The sequence below is a fragment of the Suricata suricatta genome, chromosome 2 (assembly GCF_006229205.1).
Source record: "Suricata suricatta isolate VVHF042 chromosome 2, meerkat_22Aug2017_6uvM2_HiC, whole genome shotgun sequence".
Classification (NCBI taxonomy): domain Eukaryota; kingdom Metazoa; phylum Chordata; class Mammalia; order Carnivora; family Herpestidae; genus Suricata; species Suricata suricatta.
In genome coordinates, this window is record NC_043701.1 from 181,535,443 (window position 1) to 181,554,938 (window position 19,496).

Sequence of the window (19,496 nt, forward strand, 5' to 3'; positions counted from 1 at the left end):
GCTGTCAGCACAGAGCCCGACACAGGACTCAGACTCAGTCTGTGAGATCATGACCTGAGCCGAAGTTGGACGCTTAACCGACTGAGCCACTCAGGTGACTGTGGGACATATTCTTTCAACTTCCTCTGGCTGTTGTGGGTCCAACTGGTAAATCAATGTGAAAGACATCTGAGACTGATCAGGCTGGATCACAGTGGCTCACCCGCACAGGAGGAATATGTGGCATCCAGCACATTATAAATAAAACCCAGACGACCTCCTATGGGTATGAGTCAAGTCTGTAAGCAGCAAATTGATTTGGAGTTCACAGTGGATGTATTCCTTGCACATGGATTTGAGATGAAATTTAATCAATTAGGATGACGTTGTGCCTTGGTCTTGGGTGGCCTTAGAATGGCCTCATGTTCCGAAGGAGACCCTGTGCACCTGTAGCGCATACTGGCCTTAGTTCCCTTTAAACTTGATCAACTGAGAAAGGAAGCCTAGACTACTAAAATAATCTACGAATAGATTCCTGGGGAAGCCATACCAGTGATTGTGGTTCCGGCAGGTTCTATGCGCTACGTTGGGAGTCAGGGTTCCCAGTGTGGGAGTCTAGCTAGAGTGAGTCACCACATCCTCCCCGTGGCCGAGGACTCGCCGACAGGACTCGCCCAGGGCAGAGGCGGCATGGGGTGTTTTCTCTCAGATCCCTGGCCGTTGGCTCAGTGGGACTGTGCAGTGACCCCTTGCCCTGTCACACGGAGGTACTTCTACAGAGCTGTGCATCTCCTTTGCCCAGCGGGGAGCCTGCCGTTCCTGGGTCCTCTGCCTTTCTGTGAGCCTTGGGAAAGCCTGCAGCTCTTCTGAAAGATCCTGTGGGGACCAGAGTTTTCCTCTGAGCTGGGAAGGTGGCCAGAGGCCTGCACGCAGCAAAGGGAGCATTCTGTTGGCATCTACTCACGTCTGCTTCCCGTTCCTTCCTCCTCAGAACTAGAACCCTGCAGCGCAGGCGGCCTTCTCCGAGGACACTCTGTGGGTGCCCATGTGTGGGCTTCACCCACCGTACACAGGGTCTCACTTGTGGGATGGCCCCGGGTATGGATGTCTGGGCCAATAGGAGAGTGCGGAGGTGGACTCACCACCCCGCAGCCCCAGCGTGTGCTGCCTGCTGAGGCCTTAGTGAAGCTCTCGTAGCCCCTCTGATCATGGCTTTTGAGCTTTGGTGGAATTTACAGGCTGAGGGGTCACACAGACCCCCCTGCCTTACTGATGCGGCTGTTTAGCGGTGGGTGATGGGGGAGGTTAAGTGACCTGTCCGTGGCCACACAGGGATTAGTGGCAGGTGTTGGCCTGGCGGCTCTGCCTCCTGCCCCCGGCCCCGTGCTCCGTCTCCCTGAGCCGCTCGCGCCGTCCATATCACTGGTGCAGCCGTTTCCTCCCCCAGCAGCTCTGGTGGCGGTGGATGCTACCCACTGGGGTTATTATAATAATGACTTTTAAATGAAAGCGTAATTTAATAGTTGGATACATTAAAAGCCAGCATAGAGCAGTAAAAAAACAGAAAACAAAAACACACACATAACAACACAAGAAAGCAAGGGGCTTTTTTTTCTTAAGGGATCCTTGTTTTCTGCACACAGTGGGCCATTCAGCGCCCCGCGGCCCTGGTCGTCACCTCCCTGGGGGAGAGCAGGTGGGGCCAGCGTGGGAGGTGGCCAGACACACAGCAGGGCTGCAGTCGCTGCTAGTGTTACCAGCTCTAAATCATGTTGCTAACGAAGCTTGCTACGTTTTCCCAGTCGGACCGTTACCGGGGGCCTCGTGGGCTCTCAGTAGGAAGGAGCGTTTTGAGCTCCTTTGTTGTGTGTCGGTTTTGTCTTTCGTTTCTCTTTCTGTTTTGCACGATTTACGGCCCGTCTCACTTTAAAACGCACAGATCTGTTTTACTCTGCTCCCTGTGGACCTTCTTCGGGATCCTGACCGCTGCCTACCAGAGGAGAGAAGATCCATGCAGAATCTTGACCCTCTCCCAGTCCTGATCCCAGACGTCAACTCAGAACATTGGCTTGTGGTTCTAGTTCTCAGTCAGCTTTTCCTTTAAGTCCTTGGGAAAATGGAGAGGAAGCCGGTATTGCCAGGTGTCATGTAACATTGTGATTTTCTGAGGCTACCCAGACTCCGAGCACATGGCCAGTGGTCCACCGCGAGATAGTGATGTGCGTCACTGTGGGCCCTGGACGCTGGACACGGACGGTCCCTGCAAACCTGTCAACAGCATTGAAGCCACTGTACACAGATCGTTAAGGGCTCCGAAATTTTTCTTCTTTCTCATCATCTTATGCTGACGATGCTGAAAACTGCTTTTGTCATGGCTTTAAATGCTAGGCAGTTCTGTAGAAAGTACTGCATAATCATCTAAGACGGTATTTTGAATGCTCTGCTGGGAGAGGTCGCAAGTTAGATAGTTTTGCAGAATTCCCAGTTACATTATGAATAATGGATTGGTTTTAAAGGTATAATTTTTTCCCCCAGGTGACGTTCGAAATGATATCTACGTAACTTTAGTTCAAGGGGATTTTGATAAAGGAAGCAAAACGACAGCGAAGAATGTGGAGGTTACAGTGTCTGTTTATGATGAAGACGGAAAACGGCTGGAGGTATTTCTTGTTGCCAGGCTAATCTGTAGCGGGGAAACTTTATTTTCCAAGGGTCTCTTTGGCTGTGCTGCGCGACAGGAAAAGACGTGGCCGGGGCTGTGTGATGCCTTCTCTAGGGTTGAGAGTCTGCGCTTCACCCCGTCTCCAGCTCGCTGCAGAGGGCAGCCCGCCCGCCCCAGGAGACCCCCATGGTCTCGCCACCTTCGTTCCCCGGCTCTGTCACCGTGCCCCACTTGCCAGCGCAGACCCAGGGCTGAGAGGTCTTGCCAGTTCCACTAGGAGGTCGGGCACCGTTATTATCGCTGTGTGAGAGATGCGGAGAGTGAGGCCCAGAGAAGTCTTGTTCAGAGTCAGAGAGCTAGGGGGAGGTAGGACTGGGGTTTGAAACCGGGCATCCGACCTCGTGCTCTGCTGGGTGGAGGCAGCCCCTGAGACCGCCTCCTGTGTGGTCACAGCGGCCTGCAGGACTCCGCGAGCTGGGCGGCGCTTGGAGACCCTGGCCTCCTCTGACGACTGGAGGCCAAGCCAGCGCACGTGGCCCTGGCACCTCCCGCTCTGGACCATGGGTGGAGGGCTGGGCTCCCCTGGGCCCACGTGGCAGGAGCAGTGCCCAGTGCGCTCACCCAAGGCTCAGCTGTTCTGGGGGGGGGGGCGCCCACATCCAGCGTCCCTGCCAGGCAGTGCTGCCCTTGTCCCTCGGGCTTCACCGGGATTCCTTCCACTGGAGTCCGGTGTCAGCGTTTACCGCTGGTGGGACAGGAAGGAAGGCTGCCACCTCCTATTTGGTCTGGAGCTCTTTATTCTAGACCTACCGAGTGAATCAGGCAGTTGCTGCAGATCTCAGTGTTAGGGCTCTTAGGGGTGAGGGTATGGGGGAGGGAGGACAGTAGCATCTCTGTAGTGACAGCCATCGAGGGGCTTAAACGTCGGACAGCAAGACTGCGCTGGTCACGCTGGCTCCAGACGGATCGGTCCTCCCATTGCTGGGAGCACATTCCATTTGTGCTGGGCTTATTGGCATTCCTGCAGCGCTCTGCCTCACCCATCTCACGGGGGCGAGATGTATACAGTGTCAGGCTCTATGAGGTCTGACGTGAACTCTTTATGCCTTCTTTTAAAGCATGTGATTTTCCCGGGTGCTGGCGACGAAGGGATTTCAGAGTACAAGTCGGTGATTTACTACCAAGTCAAGCAACCGCGTTGGTTCGAGACCGTTAAGGTATCATTTACATGGTCATTGTGTCCCACCGGGTTGATTATGAAATGCTCATTTGTATCCCGAGGAAGTCCCCTGCTCCCGCCCAGGCCGGGGCTGCTCGCCAGCGGGCACCCGGACCGGGGGAGGCGCTCTTCCCGCAAAGTCGTTCAAGGTTGCTAAGGAACCACGCCGGCATTTCTTGGAATACATTTACTCTCATCTCCTTTTGGACATAAAAATAGGACTTTCATGGAGACAAATGACAGGGTCCTTTAAAGATAGCTATTATCTTTCTCTTCTCGGGTCTGCTTTATGTGTGGCATGCTGTCGTTACTCCAAATGGAAAAAAATAGCGGTGACAATATACGGAGGGTGTCGCGGGGGAGACGAATCCCATTCTGTGGTGTCACACTCTGCTTTCCTGATGCAGCACGCAGATGTCACCAGGGCAGCCCACCATGGTGGCGCTCCCCCAGCCCACGTGCCAAGGGAGAAGCCGGCCAGGGGTTGGCTCTGGAATACAGATGTTAGATAGGAGAATTTTCAGGAACAGTCTTTGCCGAAAGGCGGCATGCATTGGGTCGTTCTTCTTTGACCGAAGTCCTAACAGGCAAGCTTTCTTCCTGCTGCCGACGGCAGGTCCCCACAGCTACAAGGATCCCTGAACACCTGCAAGAAGGGCTACCAAGGAAGAGGGCAGCTCGTAAACGTAGACTCCTATCACTGAGGATTTGAATGTTTACAAAAACTTCTACCATCTCCCAGAGTTCGCTTGGCGTCCGTTGCTGTATTATCTAGTTTAAAGTTTTTTAGATTTTGGTTTAGTGTTTATTATTTTTGAGAGAGAGAAACAGAGAGCAAGTAGGGGAGGGGCAGAGAGAGAGGGAGACACAGAATCGGAAACGGGCTCCAGGCTCTGAGCTGTCAGCACAGAGCCTGACGTGGGGCTCGAATGCACAGACTGCGAGATCATGACCTGAGCTGATTGGCTGCTTAACTGACGGAGCCACCCAGATGTCCCATCTAGTTTAAAGTTTCAAAAGGCATTTTGCTTTGGGAAAGTCATACAGAGGATTCGGTGTACAGTATTTTCATCACTGCAGTGGCAAGATGTGCAGGGTTGCACAGTACCTGCAGTCGAACGGAGGCGTTAAGATGAGAAGATACTGGTGCAGGTGCTAAAAGTTCCGTTTTCAATTCTGTAGGTAGCAATTCCCATTGAGGACGTCAACCGCAGTCACCTCCGGTTTACCTTCCGCCACAGATCATCACAGGACTGTGAGTAGCCCTTTCTTAGCCCATGTGGTTTTCAAGGAAAAACTGGGGGAAAGCTCAGTAGGCTGTACTTGGCCCTTATTCTGGGTTGTTCTAGAAGTTCTGGATAGTTCTGGATTGTTCCAGAACTTGCTTATCCTCACACAGCAGCATCCTAATCCTTTAACTCTTTCCCATGTTAACCTGTTTCCAGAAAATGTTATGGACTCTTTTTCACTGAGCCAGTTACAAGAGACGTTAATTTTCTTCTCGAGTTTGTCCTGCTGCCACTTCCTGTTTTTCCTTTCTGTTTCGTCGCTTCTGTGTGACTTGTGATGCGGTTCCATCCATCAGAAAAGTCACTGAGGTACAACACATAGATTCCAAAAATGGCTCTTCATGTCCTTTGCACTGGAATGAAATCCCCGGAGACCCTTTGTCTTTGCGAGTGGCCCCTGGTGTCTGGACACAGATGCTGAACGTCTCTTCCAGGAGATGTTGGGGCAACACTGGCTGATGCCAAGCTGCCGGGAGGGAAGGACGGGGGGCTTATGGTTTTTATTTGTTATTTTTTAATGTTTATTTAATTTTGAGAGAGAGAGCATACACACACACACACACACACACACACACACACACACACACAAGCTGAAGAAGGGCCGAGAGAGAGGGAGACACAGAATCGGAAGCCGGCTCCAGGCTCTGAGCTGCCAGCTCCGAGCCCTACGTGGGGCTCAAATACACGAACTCTGAGGTCATGACCTGAGCCGACTGACTGACCCCCAAGAATGGGGGTTTGAATCTCTCCCCTTCCCAAAGAGTTCTTCATCGATGACTGAAGTTCATTTAGTCATGTTCATTGATTGTCTGCTAAGGATGTAGCCTGGTGCTAGACACTAAGGTGTCACAAAAGGCGGGTAAATCGTGTGTACCCACTGGGCAGTGACCTAAAGATTTGGGGAAATAATTAACAATAAGAGAGGAGCCTGGGGGGCTCCGTCGGTTACGTGTCCGACTTTGGCTCAGGTCCTGACCTCACAGTTCTTGAGTCTGAGCCCCACGTCAGGCTCTGTGCTGACAGCTCAGAGCCTGGAGCCTGCTTCCGATTCTGTGTCTCCCTCTCTCTCTGCCCCTCCCCAGCTCATGCTCCGTTTTTCTTTCTCTGTGTCTCTCTCAAAGATAAATAAATAAACATTAAAAAAAATAAACAGTGGGATTGGCTGCCTTGTGTGTGCTGCAGTTTGAAGGAAAGGGTGGCCTGGGGGCCTCCTGTTCCACGGATGACCCCGTGGGTCCTCCGCCCAGTTCTGTCTGCACCCTCCCACACAAGTGGAGGAGAAGTGCCTGGCGGTCTTGATGAGCAAGGCGCAAACCCTTGGCACAGTGCCCGGTGTGGGGCAGGAGCTCCTTAGAGGCCACTCCTGGGTGATGATGTGTCCATCCTCCTTACTTTGCCCGACAGCGGGCCTGCCGCCCTGGCCCCCGTCCTTGTGTGCGGTGCGAGCACACGTGGGAGGGTCTGAACCTGGGGGAAGTAGACCCTTCTGGGGGCTGGTGAGGACCCAGGTCCCTGCTGCTATTCAGACGTGTCGGGGAGCCGTGCTCACGTGGTCTGCGGGGCCCGTGTGCGGACAGCACGTGCGTGTCAGCCGGCAGACACGTGGAGGCGTGGGGTGAGGCCGCCGGGGCAGTTGAACCAAGGGGTCCAGATCGCACGGGGGCGTCATGGTGAGCCGGGCAGGCGGGAGTGACCCACGGTATCTTTCTGTCCCCGTGTTTAAGCCGAGGAGGGAAAGGGGGTCGGGGTTCACGCAGAGCCGAGCAGCAGCATGGACGGCGGTGCCCAACCACTGCAAGCTTGTGGCCACATCCAGACGGGGAGGCAGCACGTTGTGCGTGGCCCCCCGTGCCGGCCAGAACTTTTGGAAAAGAATGACTGGCGATAGCCATTCGCTAACACGCAGTGTGTTCTTGCTGTGCTCCTGTCACAAGTGCTGTTTCGATCTGTCCCCGTGGTCACGCCACGTGCTGCCACTGTGGCCATCACTCTGCACATTATGGTTGAGGAAACTGAGGCCCACGGACTCCACTTTGGTGGCCCAAAGTCACTGCAGTTAGTGGGAGGGGTCTGGTTCAAACTTAGTCTGTGTGCTGGAGCGCACCCACTGGGGTGAAGTGAGTCCACGTTCATCACCTGGTCTTAGTTTAGCACCTGCTGTCTACCCTTCACGGAGAGCACGGAGAGGGTCCTTCTCCTTCTGACTTTGATCCTGGGGCTGTTGTGGAGCAGGCTGGACTGCAGGGTGAGCAGACTAGGGTGTGTGGGCGGGGCCCCTGGGGCAGGTCTGTCCTCAGCTGGGGTGTGCTGGCAGCCGGGGACTCAGTCCCCTGCACAAGTGAATCGGCCAGGAAGGGAGTGGGCCGCAGGGATATGGCGGAGCCCCCAGGGAGGCAAGGACAGACAGAGTTCCGGAATCCACAGAGGGCTTGCCTCCAAGGCGAGCTCCCCCTTCGTAATGAGCTCATTCTCTCTCGTTAGCAAATTACATTAGGGCCCAGCATTTTAATTTTCAAAGTCCTTATTTTTCTAGACAGTTTGAAGTACTCATTATAGACAAGACGCTGTCACCTGACCTGCCATCACACATCTGCGTAATTAATGAGGCTCCCTCCTCCATGGCTTGTGCGGTTTTGGAACCGTGTTGAGCATCAGGAGCGTGATGCTGACACAGTCCTGAGCTGGCCGCTGTGGAAGTCATGGCAGCCGTTCGCGGGGGCGGGGGGCTCTGCAGCCTCCCTGATCTCATTCTCGGACACGCGGGGTCAGAAACTGGAGGAAGGGAGGCCACAATTCCTCTCCACCTCCCCCTGCCTATCAGCTGCTTTTCCCCTAGAGGTGGGCGAGCCCAGGGGACAAGACATGGGATTTATCCGGCCGGGGTCCGTCCCCAGGGTTGGAAAGTTTGGTGCTGATGTGACATGTACTTCAGCAGCGTGTTAGCAACTCCAGGCACACGTGCTCCTGTTTTCCCAGCATGTGAGCATCCGTGTGGCTCTGGGTCCTGCTGGCGGGGGGCTGAGGTCCCCTTGCTCGTAGGGGGTCCGGTTGGGCAGAGCAGCCCAGCCTCCTGTGCCCGTGACATCCTGTAAGTTTTGTTGTCTGCTCACGATGGCTACTGACAAGCATGTAAGAAGGGCAGACCGTGGCCTTGACGTATGGGTGTCGCGTGTTAATAAAAGGTGCACACCATTCCTTTGTGCCGCTTTGTAGCAGGATTGGGGAAGCCCGTGCTGGCAGGGATGGTCCTGGGTCCCTTTGAACCATGGCCTCTTTCGTGGAGGCATGTCTTTATTTTTTCACATCAGCTCATGCTCAGAAACATCTGCTCTTTCTCACCTGAATATTAAGATACTTTACATTTTCTGATGCCCATTTATGGAGTTTTTTTTTCAATTCCTAGAGTACATATATTTTCCCTTCTTCCCTCCCTTTATTCTGGTTGGTCAATCATTCATTAATTTATCAAACTAGGGAGCATTTATTGAGCACCTACTGTGTGCCAGGTAGTGAAGGATGCCAGGACTGCACAGATTAATGAGGCACGTGATCTCGTGCAGTGGGGACTCAGGGTAAATATTTTGAGCCCCTGACTCTAGGTGGGTGGATGTGTGCTCCTCCTCTTGTTGACCTCTGTCTTTTCATCGCTAAAAAGAGAATCTGGGATCTGTAATTTTAAAGATTATAGCTCTGAAACTCAATGTTTCCACGCTGCCCTTTCTTGGCATCTTGCGGAACTCATGCTGAATGTCTCTTCGGCAGAGATTCTTCACTTGTTCCTCCTGCGCTGGCCCCCGCCCCCTCAGCCCCCACTACTCACCAGTCTCCTGGCTTTCCATCCCCAAAATGACCAAGTCTGGGCCCACTTAGGGCCTCTGCATTTGGCTATGTCTGTTCTGGGAGGGTTTATGTCTTGGCTCCCATGTTGTCCATCTTCTCGGAGGCCTTTTCCAACCACCCACCATCAGGACCGTTCCCACCATTACCCTTTCCCACGTCACTGTCACTGGGTGAGAGAACCAGTTCGTTGGCATCTCTTCAAGTAGAACAAACGTAGACCGAGTTCCTCATAGACAGCGGGTGCCGCCGCAAGTGCTGGGAGACGGCAGTAACGCAGACGCAGACACAGACGCAGTATTGCTTGCCTTCCGGAGGCCGGTGGATGAGCCAGAGGGCGAACATGGGCTCACACGCATGTGCACAAACACGGCCGGAGGATGAACTAGAGGGCAAACATGGGCTCACACGCATGCGCACTAATACAGGGCTGGTGGATGAACCAGAGGGCGAACAAGGGCTCACACGCATGCGCACAAACACGGCCGGTGGGTGAACTAGAGGGCAAATAAGGGCTCACACGCATGCGCACTAATACAGGGCTGGTGGATGAACCAGAGGGCAAACAAGGGCTCACACGCATGCACACAAACACACAGCCGGTGGATGAAACAGAGGGCAAATAAGGGCTAACATGCATGCGCACAAACACATGGCTGGTGGATGAACTAGAGGGCGAGCAAGGGCTCACACGCACACACATGCGGACTGTTGTCTCACTTTGCTACAGCTGCCGTAACAGAATAGACGGTTCCTTCCACAGCAGGAGTGGAGCTCTGGAGGCTGGGAGGCTGAGAGCAGGGTGCTGGCACCCCGGGTGCTGGCCAGGACCTTATCCGAGGTTGTGAACTCTCAGGAAGAGAGCTCTGGGGTCTCTTTCTGCTTTTTGAAAGACACCAGTTCTGTAGGATCCTCGCTCCACCCTGATGACCTCACTAGCCTCAAGCACCTTCCCACAGGACGCATCTCCACTGTAGTCACGTGGTGTGGGGTTAGGGCCCCAGCCCCAAATGGGGGTGCGGGGGGCACACAGATCAGTCCATAGCACTTATGAAGAAAAACGCATCAGGGGAGGGGAGGGAGTAGGACCAGGTTCTAATTTACTACGTGAGATGGGCTGGTCATCTCGGAGAAGGCAGTGCGTCTTCAGAAACTTGAATGAGGTGAGGGAATGAGTCTCACACACGGGTATGTGGGGAGGGAGCTTTCTTGCCAAAGAGAACAAATTTACACATCTGAGTGTTGCCCCCCCCCCCAAATTTATACTAATGGATGCTTTGGGGTAGGAGTCTATTGTGTTGTTCTCTATTGAGTACCAGTTTTCATAGAGACAGTCTCTCCTTTCTGCCGGTCCTTGGCCTCGTGTTTCCAGACCCCGTGGTTGGCAGTGGTCTGCATATCCCAATGTGAAGCCCCATCGTCTTCCATATTAGCGTTTCCTGGTCACCCCTGGCTAGGATTGCAGGCTTGCCTCCATGGTCTTCTTCGGCATCATCCTGCTACCCTTGACCTTTGGGAATCGGTCTTCAGGTTCCCGAGGAAACTCTCGCGTGACATCTTAGTTGGAATAACTTTATAAGATTAATTTGAGCTCAAATAGGAGCCTTCCTCCTGGGTCCGTTTCTCCACTTACGTTTACTGTAATCCAGTGCAGTTTTGTAGCGTTTTCATAAAAACAGGCCCTTGCACGTTCTGTGATGGTAGATTGTCACGATGGCAGGTGATGACGATGATGGATTTCTCTTGCAGCTAAGGATAAGTCCGAGAAAATATTTGCACTGGCCTTTGTAAAGCTGATGAGATACGATGGGACCACTCTGAGGGACGGAGAGCACGACCTCATCGTCTACAAGGTACACCCTGGTATTGGTGCCGTGTTGCTAGTTTGGACTCATTCACCCGTCTCCAGGCTTCCTGGCCCGAGCTGACATTTCCCCTCTTGGTGAGGGAGCTGCTCTCTAGAGCTACAGTTCGTTATCTAAATGAACATTTCCAATGACCAGCCTTTTTGCTGTTCCTAATGAGAGAAGATGATGTACGATAAATGTTAACATGAATTAATCTACGGAAATAAGGGACATCATTAAAAGAGTCTAGCAAGTGATAGAGGACAGATATGGTGATCGTTAAAAGGACCGAGGGTAGCCAGGGATAGAAAAGACTCAGGTGTCGTCCGTTGTGACTTGGTTTGACATCCGTGTAATTAAACCCACAGGCGGAGGCCAAGAAGCTGGAGGACGCAGCGACGTACCTGAGCCTGCCCTCCACGAAGGCCGAGCTGGAAGAGAAGGCGCACTCGGCCACGGGCAGGAGCATGCAGAGCCTCGGGAGCTGCACCATCAGCAAGGATTCCTTCCAGATCTCCACGCTCGTGTGCTCCACGAAGCTCACCCAGAACGGTGAGTCCGGGGCCGGACCCCTGCTCACCCCGCAGCAGCTCCCCTTCCCCATGCCGAGTCCTGCTCGTGCTCCCCGTAGAGCGGCGGGAGATTCTGCCGCAGCGGGAACACTGGCTGCGGGTCATTCACGCGTCCTCCGGGATGGATGGTGGGGACGGCCATGGACTAGCAGGGAGCGTGACACCCATTGCAATTCAGACTTCACTACTGCTTTGGTCTGAGGATTAACCTCAGAGAGCGATCAACCCACGGGTTTGCTTTAAAAGAAAGGGTTTTGGTCAAAAGAAGGCAGCATGGCATTAGGGAAAATACACGAGAGTCCGAGCAGAGACTTGGTACGGAGCCCGTGCCCTGTGCTAATCCTGGACGTGACCTTGAACGAGGGCCTCTGGAACTGACCCTCATTTTCCTCGTCGAGACACAGATGTGGGTTTCACGTCTGCCTCAAAGGGCCTGGTGGGGGTGACGGGAGCTGGAGGGTGTGAGGTCCACACTCTGTGTGTGTCTTCCTGTCTCCCAGCTACTCAGTGAGATAATAATTACCAGTTGTTTTTATTTTTAAAGGTGGGTTTTGACGCCCTTTCTAGTTCCGCTGGCAGTGAGGTGAGGCGCCGGCTGGTGGAGTGTCTGAACCGCAGGCGGAGCCTGGCGTCCTGTGCTGGGCCGGCCGGCTGCCTTGAGCTGTCCCCACTGCCTGCAGAGTCCCAGCAGCCTGGCTGTGCGGCCGGGGCCCTGCGTACTCCCAGCCCAGCCTGGACGCCGCAGTCTCCTCTGCTCACTTCCTACCTTTAAGAATCGCATCCCCCAAACGTGACCATATCATAGCTGTGCAGAGTGACTGCATGCTCTCTCGAAACTCAACTGGGAAATCCAGTTTTCCCTCTTCGCCATCTAGTGTGTGACTTTTGATTATTAATGTTTGTGGGTCTCTTCGGTTGTGTCCTTGAGGATTGTCTGTAAATCTTGGCAGGAGTCTTGGATTTGCCTGAGGGACAGTCATTGTTTGGACCTTAACAGGATACACAGAGGACAGAGTGACCCCGTCATCTGGAAGCCACGGCATGGGAGTGGAAAGAGGGCCGGGCGGGTGGGTGTGTGGGCCCCGCTCAAACTCCCCGGGCCTGCCTTCTGCACTCCGTGGCGCTGTGCCGTGTACAAGGTGCTTCCTCACCGCTTGTCTCGTGGGTCAGCCTGTGTGCGGGGAACGTGCCTCTCGTACGCAGGAAGGCCCCTGGAATACGTGTCTCTAATGTCCTCATCATCCCTGTTCGGCCAGAGCACTGCCGGAAGCTGGGTACACAGTCATCTCCGTGAGCAACTGTAGACCCTTCGCTGGGCGGCGGGTCCTGTGTGAGTGTGGTGAGGGCTGCAGAATGCAGGGGGCTGACCCGTTTAGTGCCCAGGGAGCATGTGGTCAGCGAGGCAGCTGCTGGCTTGGGGCCGCGTTGCAGAGGGGATACCCCCACAGGTCGATGTTACTCTCTGGGTCCCACCCTTGTAGCTCGCTGGTCCCACCTCCTTGAACTCGGGGCCGTGGCAGCCTCTCCAGCAAGTCACTGCCCCGTACAGGTGACCCTTTAGCCCTCCCTTACATGCTGGGCCAACGAGAGTTGCTGTGTATTGTCAACATCACTACATAGGACGCCAGCCACCGCCTTATGCTTGGGTTGCGTCCCAGAAGCACGTCTGAAAGTCGCTGTTTGGAACTTGAACATGTTTTCCCCATCAAAACGGTGTTCTGAAGAGCAGTGGGCTGGGAGGCTCGCTTCCAGAATCCTTCGTAACCCACGTGCTGCCTGAGGAGGGGACCGTGAGCAAGGAATCTGCAGGGGGTTAGTGAAGTGGCAGAAATCCCCCAGGGGGGCGATGTTGACCTCGCCTCGCACCTCCCGACCCCTTGGCCGTCATCCGTCACGGGGTGATTCCATCCCTGGAACAGAGGGAGCACACACCCTGCTCTCAGAGGCAGCTGTTGCCGGGCAACAGGGAAATTCCGATGAGATGCTGCTCACGGCGAGCGAAGGGAAGGGGGCACCTTTTGTCTTTCATCGCACGCCAGCCAGTGAGTCCTCTTCCCGGGTGGGGGTGTGGCAGGTGGCCTGCAGGATGGAGCTGCCCCATGTGGCGTCTCCGCACCGAGTCCCAGAGTCTCGTGCGGGGAGTCCTTTTTCTGCAGCCCTGATTTGTTCCTGCGGAGTCCCATTACTTAGGGAAAAGCGGTGGCTGAATTATTCATCGAGGTTTGTATTAAGCATCTCTGTTCTCAGCATTACTGGAAGCTGTGGGAGATAAAAAGAGAAGTTCAGGATGTGATTCCTCTCTGAAATGAGCTTCCTGTTCGTCAGAGAGAAGTCACAAGACACATTGTCGATCCTGGGCCAGCCACCGTGGCTCCCTGGGATGGGGGCTCGGACAGGGAGCGCTGGTCTGACCCGGCTGGCGGGGGGGGGGCTGGGCAAGCTCCCCCTCCTCAGAGGGGTCCTCACACTGGTCGGGCGAACCTTTTCTCGGGTTCACAGTACAAAGGTCAGCCTCCGCCTCCCCACACTGGAAGTGTCACTAACTTATGTGAATGGAATCCAGATTATTAGCCAGTGTCCATGGAAAAAACACTGATAACTCTTGTGAGATGGGAATCTCCCTTAACCCGCGCCTGGAGCACGTCCAGGCAGGATGTGGCCTTCCTCGGCACTCCACCTGCATTTGCAGATGAAAACATCTTAGCTTGCACAGTGAGTGGCCGAAGCGGTCACTTGCTGGTGGTCCCGTCGATGGGCAGCTGCTGTTGTCTGTCTTCACGCTGGGTGTCTCATGATCCCTTTCCCCACATCACACCGTTTAATCCTGGTGCCAACCCTCCAGTTTGGCAACACTGTACCCATCCTTGAGATAGGTAAACTAAGGCGAGGTTAGTTGACCAAGGTCATATAGTGGTGATGTGGCCCAGAGGGCATTCGGCCTATAGCTAACCCATTGGCCAGTGCTGCTGGGTACTGTCCCTGTTCATTGTCACAGACCCCCCTGCCCCCCACTATCAACTGTGCTTGGGACAAGGGCAAATAAAGGAGAATGCATATTTCAGTGATCATGACATGAATGCCTGTTGTGTGGTTTAGTCCTTAACAGGTGTCTTGTGTCGCCTGAAATGCCAACATTGTATTTTTCTTTCATTATGAACTAGGTTTTTTTTTTTTTTTTTAATGGAGACACTTTGTGTAGCTGAAGTTTGTTCCCGATGAGCATAAACAGCCACTTGGATGCAGTTTGCTAATTGTGGTTTTTTTCACGTAATGGAATAGTAATATACTTTCAAGTGGAGACTGTGTGGGCACACGTTCTTTCCTAAAGATGCTTTGGATTCTGTCTTCAGGCCTTGAAGAACATCTTGCTGTCTGAAACAAAATCATCTCCGGACACCGTCTTCCCATTTAGTCTGTAAAAATCCGTCCATTTAGTCTGCAGTCTTTCTATGAGAAAATAAGCCAAATAAAATTCAACTGGGAGGGGCGTTCAGGCCACGGTGAGGGCCGCGGTCGCCCTTTGGTCCAGGCTTCCTGTCACCTTGGCGTTTCTGTACCTGATTGTGCATTTATTATTCTATGTTACTTAATTTAAAAAAAGTCACATTCTCAAACAGGAAAAAACCCACTTGGTAGATTTTTTGGGTGGTCAGCTTTCTATTGCTGGTCTATCTACCTTCTAGCAGGTTGGAAAGGCCAGCCCTTTTTTCTCAAGCTCCCAAATGCATTTTTTAAAAGTTTACTTAATTTGAGAAAGGGGAGGGGGAGTGAGCAAGCTCACACCAGCAGGGGAGGGGCAGAGAGAGGGAGAATTCCCAGCAGGCCCTGCACTGTTAGCCAGAGCCCGATGCAGGGCCCGAACTCATGAACTAGGAGACCATGACCTGAGCCGAGGTCAAGAGTCGGACTCTTAACTGACTGAGCCCCCCAGGTGCTGCGCCTAATGCATTTTTAAGCTTTGACATGGAAATTGTTTCATGGTAACTATAGTTGGAAATCATGAATTCGGCCGTTCGGGGTGTCAAGTGTATTCTAGAAAGTAATAAAGATTCTATTGGGCAGACATTTCCAAATAGGGTTGATGACTCTATTTCAAAGTTCTCTGGAGAACCTCACTGGACGCGTGATGATCGGAGACCGCGTTCCTGCCGTGAGGAGCTGACATTCCTTCTCTCTTTCCAGTGGACCTGCTGGGGCTGCTGAAATGGCGCTCAAACACCAGCTTGCTGCAGCAGAACCTGAGGCAGCTGATGAAGGTCGACGGCGGCGAAGTGGTGAAGGTAGCGCGGCCCTGGGGGGTGCGGCGCACTCTTCCACCTGCGGGCGGGCGGATCCAGGCACTGCCTCCGCGGTGGCCGGGGATCCTGGCATAACCCTCCACCGGGTCGCTTCTTGCAGGTGTCCACACACACCTCCACGTGGACAGACTCCGGCTTGAGTGGTCTGGCTTCCCAGGAAAGGAAACGGGCTTTGGATTCAACCCAGTCTTGGGTTCTGGCTCAGAAGGTCATGGCACTGAGCCTTGTCATGGCTGTTTTCTTCCCGTGTGATCTGGGCTCATTGCTTTGCCTCAGAGAACTAGAAAAATGTTAGGTGCCCTCTTGAATCTTTATCTGTGAGATAAGACAGTCATACTAGGGAGGTCCAAGATGCCTTGGAATGCTTCAATTCTGTAGTTGTTTTTTTTTTTTTTTTTAATTTTTAAATGTTTGTTTATTTTTGAGAGAGAGAGAGAGAGAGTGAGAGAGAGAGAGAGAGACAGAGCGTGAGCAGGGGAGCGGCAGAGAGAGAGGGAGACACAGAATCTGAAGCAGGCTCCAGGCTCTGAGCTCTCAGCACAGAGCCCAACGTGGGGCTCGAACTCACAAACCATGAGATCATGACCTGAGCCGAAGTCAGACGCTTAACCAGGTTAGCCCTCCAGGTGCCCCATCCAATTCTATAATTCTTCTTCTTTGTTTTTTTAAATAATTCATTATCAGAGAATTATTCTTCTACTTCTGATATCAGGCCATTCTTGCCTCTCATTGGCTCCAGTGACTTTTCCTTTTATAGAAGGAAACCCGTTTCCGTTTTCATTGTGCCCCATTTGCCCTGCAGACGAGCAGCCGGTCCCCTTGGTGGTGCTCTGGGAGGGAGTGGTCTGCAGCCAGGTCTGTCTGTCCCTGGCTCAGGCCTTCTCCCTCCATGAGAGATGCTTGCAGATGAAGACTGCCTTATCTCTGTAAAAATTAATTACTTAAAATGGCCTTAATTAAGCAGCAATGTGGTTAGCTTCACTGTAAATTAATTTGGTTGCACCACTTTCTGAGATTCATTGTATAACCGTTCAAACATACCCCCGCCACTCTTCCAATTTTAGTCATCTTTTTAGGTTTTTGTCTGCTCCCTCTGGCTTGGACAATGCTAATTGCATTTTAAACTTCTCTGGGTCTTGTAACTTCCCCGATTCAGATGGAAACCGGGTGAATAAGTTAACATAACTTGAGGAGACACACGCTTCATGAAATTTTGTCCTTTTTCATTTTTACATCCCTGCATCACGTCGGGAATTAGCCGTCTCTCTGTTGGCCTCTTGTTACACCTTGTTTGTTGTCCCCTCACCTGACCTCGCACCGCATCCTGGTGCTCAGCGCTGGGAACGGGTCTCACCAGCCTCTCTGCTTCCTGTGTGCGCTGGCACCAGGTCCTACGTGCATGTCCGTCCGTCCGTCCGTCCGTCGCTGGTATGTCCTGAGTGCCCTGCGGGCCTGGAAGGGCGAACGGACTCGCCCAAGCCGGTGCTGGAGGGGTTCTGGGCTGCTTGGGGCTCCTTTCACTCTGTTTGAGGACCTTCTAGACTGAGTTTATTCCACTCATTCAAGGACCCCGCCCACCTTGTGTATGTTCATAACAGGTGGCCGAGAGGTGACGTTGCTTGGTGGAGTAAGAACAGAGTTTGCTCATTTGCTGAAAGATACAGTGGCCATTTTGGTGGGAAAGGAACATGGTGGTTTGGGGCCTCCAGGGGATAGTCTTAGAGAGAGAGGGGAGGGTCCGTGTGAGGGACCTCCTGCAGGACGCTGGCACCCCTGTACCTCTGTGGCTCAACAGCCGGACACACAAGCACCCAGTTCTGTGCTGCCGATGACGTCATCGGTCTGGGCAGGGTGGCCAGAGCCCCAGCAGGGACGGTCCATGAACCAAGACGAACCGGGGTGACCGCGGGAGGGCGCGCGTCCGTTGGCAGTAACGTTGGGCTGTCTGCAGGTTGTGTGAAGTTTGACCTTTGCAAAGATTTTACGAGCTGAGAATGATGGGAAATACCACTAAAGTAACGAGGTGGAGTAGGCCCCTCGGTAACTGCAGGGTCGGTAAAGCCCTTGATATGTGGACGGGAGCACCTCTTGGGCGGTGGATTGCATTCCCCTCCGTGTGTATGTGACGCTTCCCGGGATGGAAGGGGTGTGTGGGGCGTGGGCGGCTCCGGAGACTATGACGGTGTCATGCACCGGTGGGTCTCCGATCGCTTACTGGGTTTGGGGGTGCATCCCCTCTCCCGAGGGAGATCTGTGGCGTTGGGTTTGGGGCTGCTGCGGAGATTCACAGCACAAGGGGGGCGAGCGCTGCTTTGGGGAGCAGGTCCGAGTGGTTGGGTTTCTCAACCCGACTGTTCAACCCCTGTGACCCTCCGTGGGGCCCTGAAGGCCCAGTGGTCCTGTGTTCTGTGCGTGGGCGGAGCCACCCAGGAGGAAGGTGGACCGGACATCCCCTCCAGCCCTCAGTCTGACACCCTTGCTATGGGGCTGTATCCCTTGTTCTTTGGTTTTTTAACGACACCTTCATTGGGATATAATTCATATGCCATAAAACGCACTCTTTTTTTAAAGTTTATTTATTTTGAGAGAGAGACAGAGAGAGCTAGTAGGGGAGGGGCAGAGAGAGAGGGAGAGAGAGCGCCCGAAGCAGGCTCCAGGCTCCCAGCTGTCAGCACAGAGCCTGACTTAGGGCTCGAACCCCACAAACAGCAAGATTGAGACCTGAGCCAGAGTCGAACGCTTCACTGACTGAGCCACCCAGGCGCCCCTCCTTCCTCTCTGTGGCCGAATAAGAAGCCGCCCAACGTCTGGATCTGCCCCAGTTTCTTCTCCCAGCTGGTGGACGTTTGGGTGGTTTCCACACTTTGACGTTGATGAGCAGAGTCACTGTGAATGTCTGTCCAGGTTTTGTGTGGACGTGTGTGATCCATTCATTTGGACACATGCCCACGAGGAAGGCATGCTCTTAGCCCTTTGAGGAGTTGTCAGTGTTTTCCAAAACCATCGCACTGTGGTCCATTTCTACCTGTGATGTGCGAGGCCTCTGCTCCCTCTGCCTCGTTGCCCGTCCCACCCCACCCCTGCTGGGCTGCTCACGTCTCGGTGATGGCCTTCCCAGGGGGTGTGCGGTGGTAGCTCACTGTGGTTTCGAGGTGCATATCCCTAGTGACGAATGATGACGTTTCTATACGTTATTCTCTTTTATGCCCATGTTCCGTTGTGTGGCATACTGCCTATTCTTGAACTCCTCCACAAACAGGGAGCTCATTACCTCCAGGATAGCCTTTCCTAGTCCCTTTGATGCTTCTCCCAGGGGAGGATGGAGATGGACCAGGAAGCCATTGTCTAGTGTGACATAACTTTGGAATCCTGTGTCTTTTTTTCTTTCCGTAATTAATTGATGATGGTTTGTCATTCTGTGCTCGGATATTTACTTGGTGAATTATAGTAGACTATAAAAGGAATGTCTAAGTTGCTCTTGAATAAAACATGCTTTCCGGTGCCGGTGCCCCAGTTTTGGAGTCCCACACCTCTTCTGTCCTTGGGCGTCTGGGTCTGTGGAAGGCCCTTTATCACTCTCAGCCGGAAGTCTGTCCCTAGATTGGTTCCTGCCCATTCCGTAGCGCAGGTCCTTCACGCAGAGCCTGGGACGAGGCATAGCCAGTCTTCGTAGAGCTGCTGCTGAGTTCATTGTCACCAGACTGGTGACAACCAGGAAAAGGGGTGGAGGGGACCATTGGGTACGTCCCTGTTGCCAGGCCTCCTCTCCTTGGCTCGGGCTGCCGTGTCTTTG

General features: G+C 53.5%; 1 protein-coding gene across 1 annotated transcript in view; it reads left to right on the forward strand.

The window, feature by feature from the left end:
- The window catches only part of DOCK1 (dedicator of cytokinesis 1), a 435,479-nt gene that overhangs the window by 23,881 nt on the left and 392,102 nt on the right, over nucleotides 1-19,496 (forward strand). Inside the window, exons 11-16 of the mRNA XM_029920619.1 lie at nucleotides 2,515-2,639; nucleotides 3,760-3,858; nucleotides 5,043-5,115; nucleotides 10,736-10,839; nucleotides 11,202-11,385; nucleotides 15,588-15,685. Coding sequence (XP_029776479.1) covers nucleotides 2,515-2,639; nucleotides 3,760-3,858; nucleotides 5,043-5,115; nucleotides 10,736-10,839; nucleotides 11,202-11,385; nucleotides 15,588-15,685 — 683 coding nt within the window. The remainder of the gene's footprint in view (nucleotides 1-2,514; nucleotides 2,640-3,759; nucleotides 3,859-5,042; nucleotides 5,116-10,735; nucleotides 10,840-11,201; nucleotides 11,386-15,587; nucleotides 15,686-19,496) is intronic.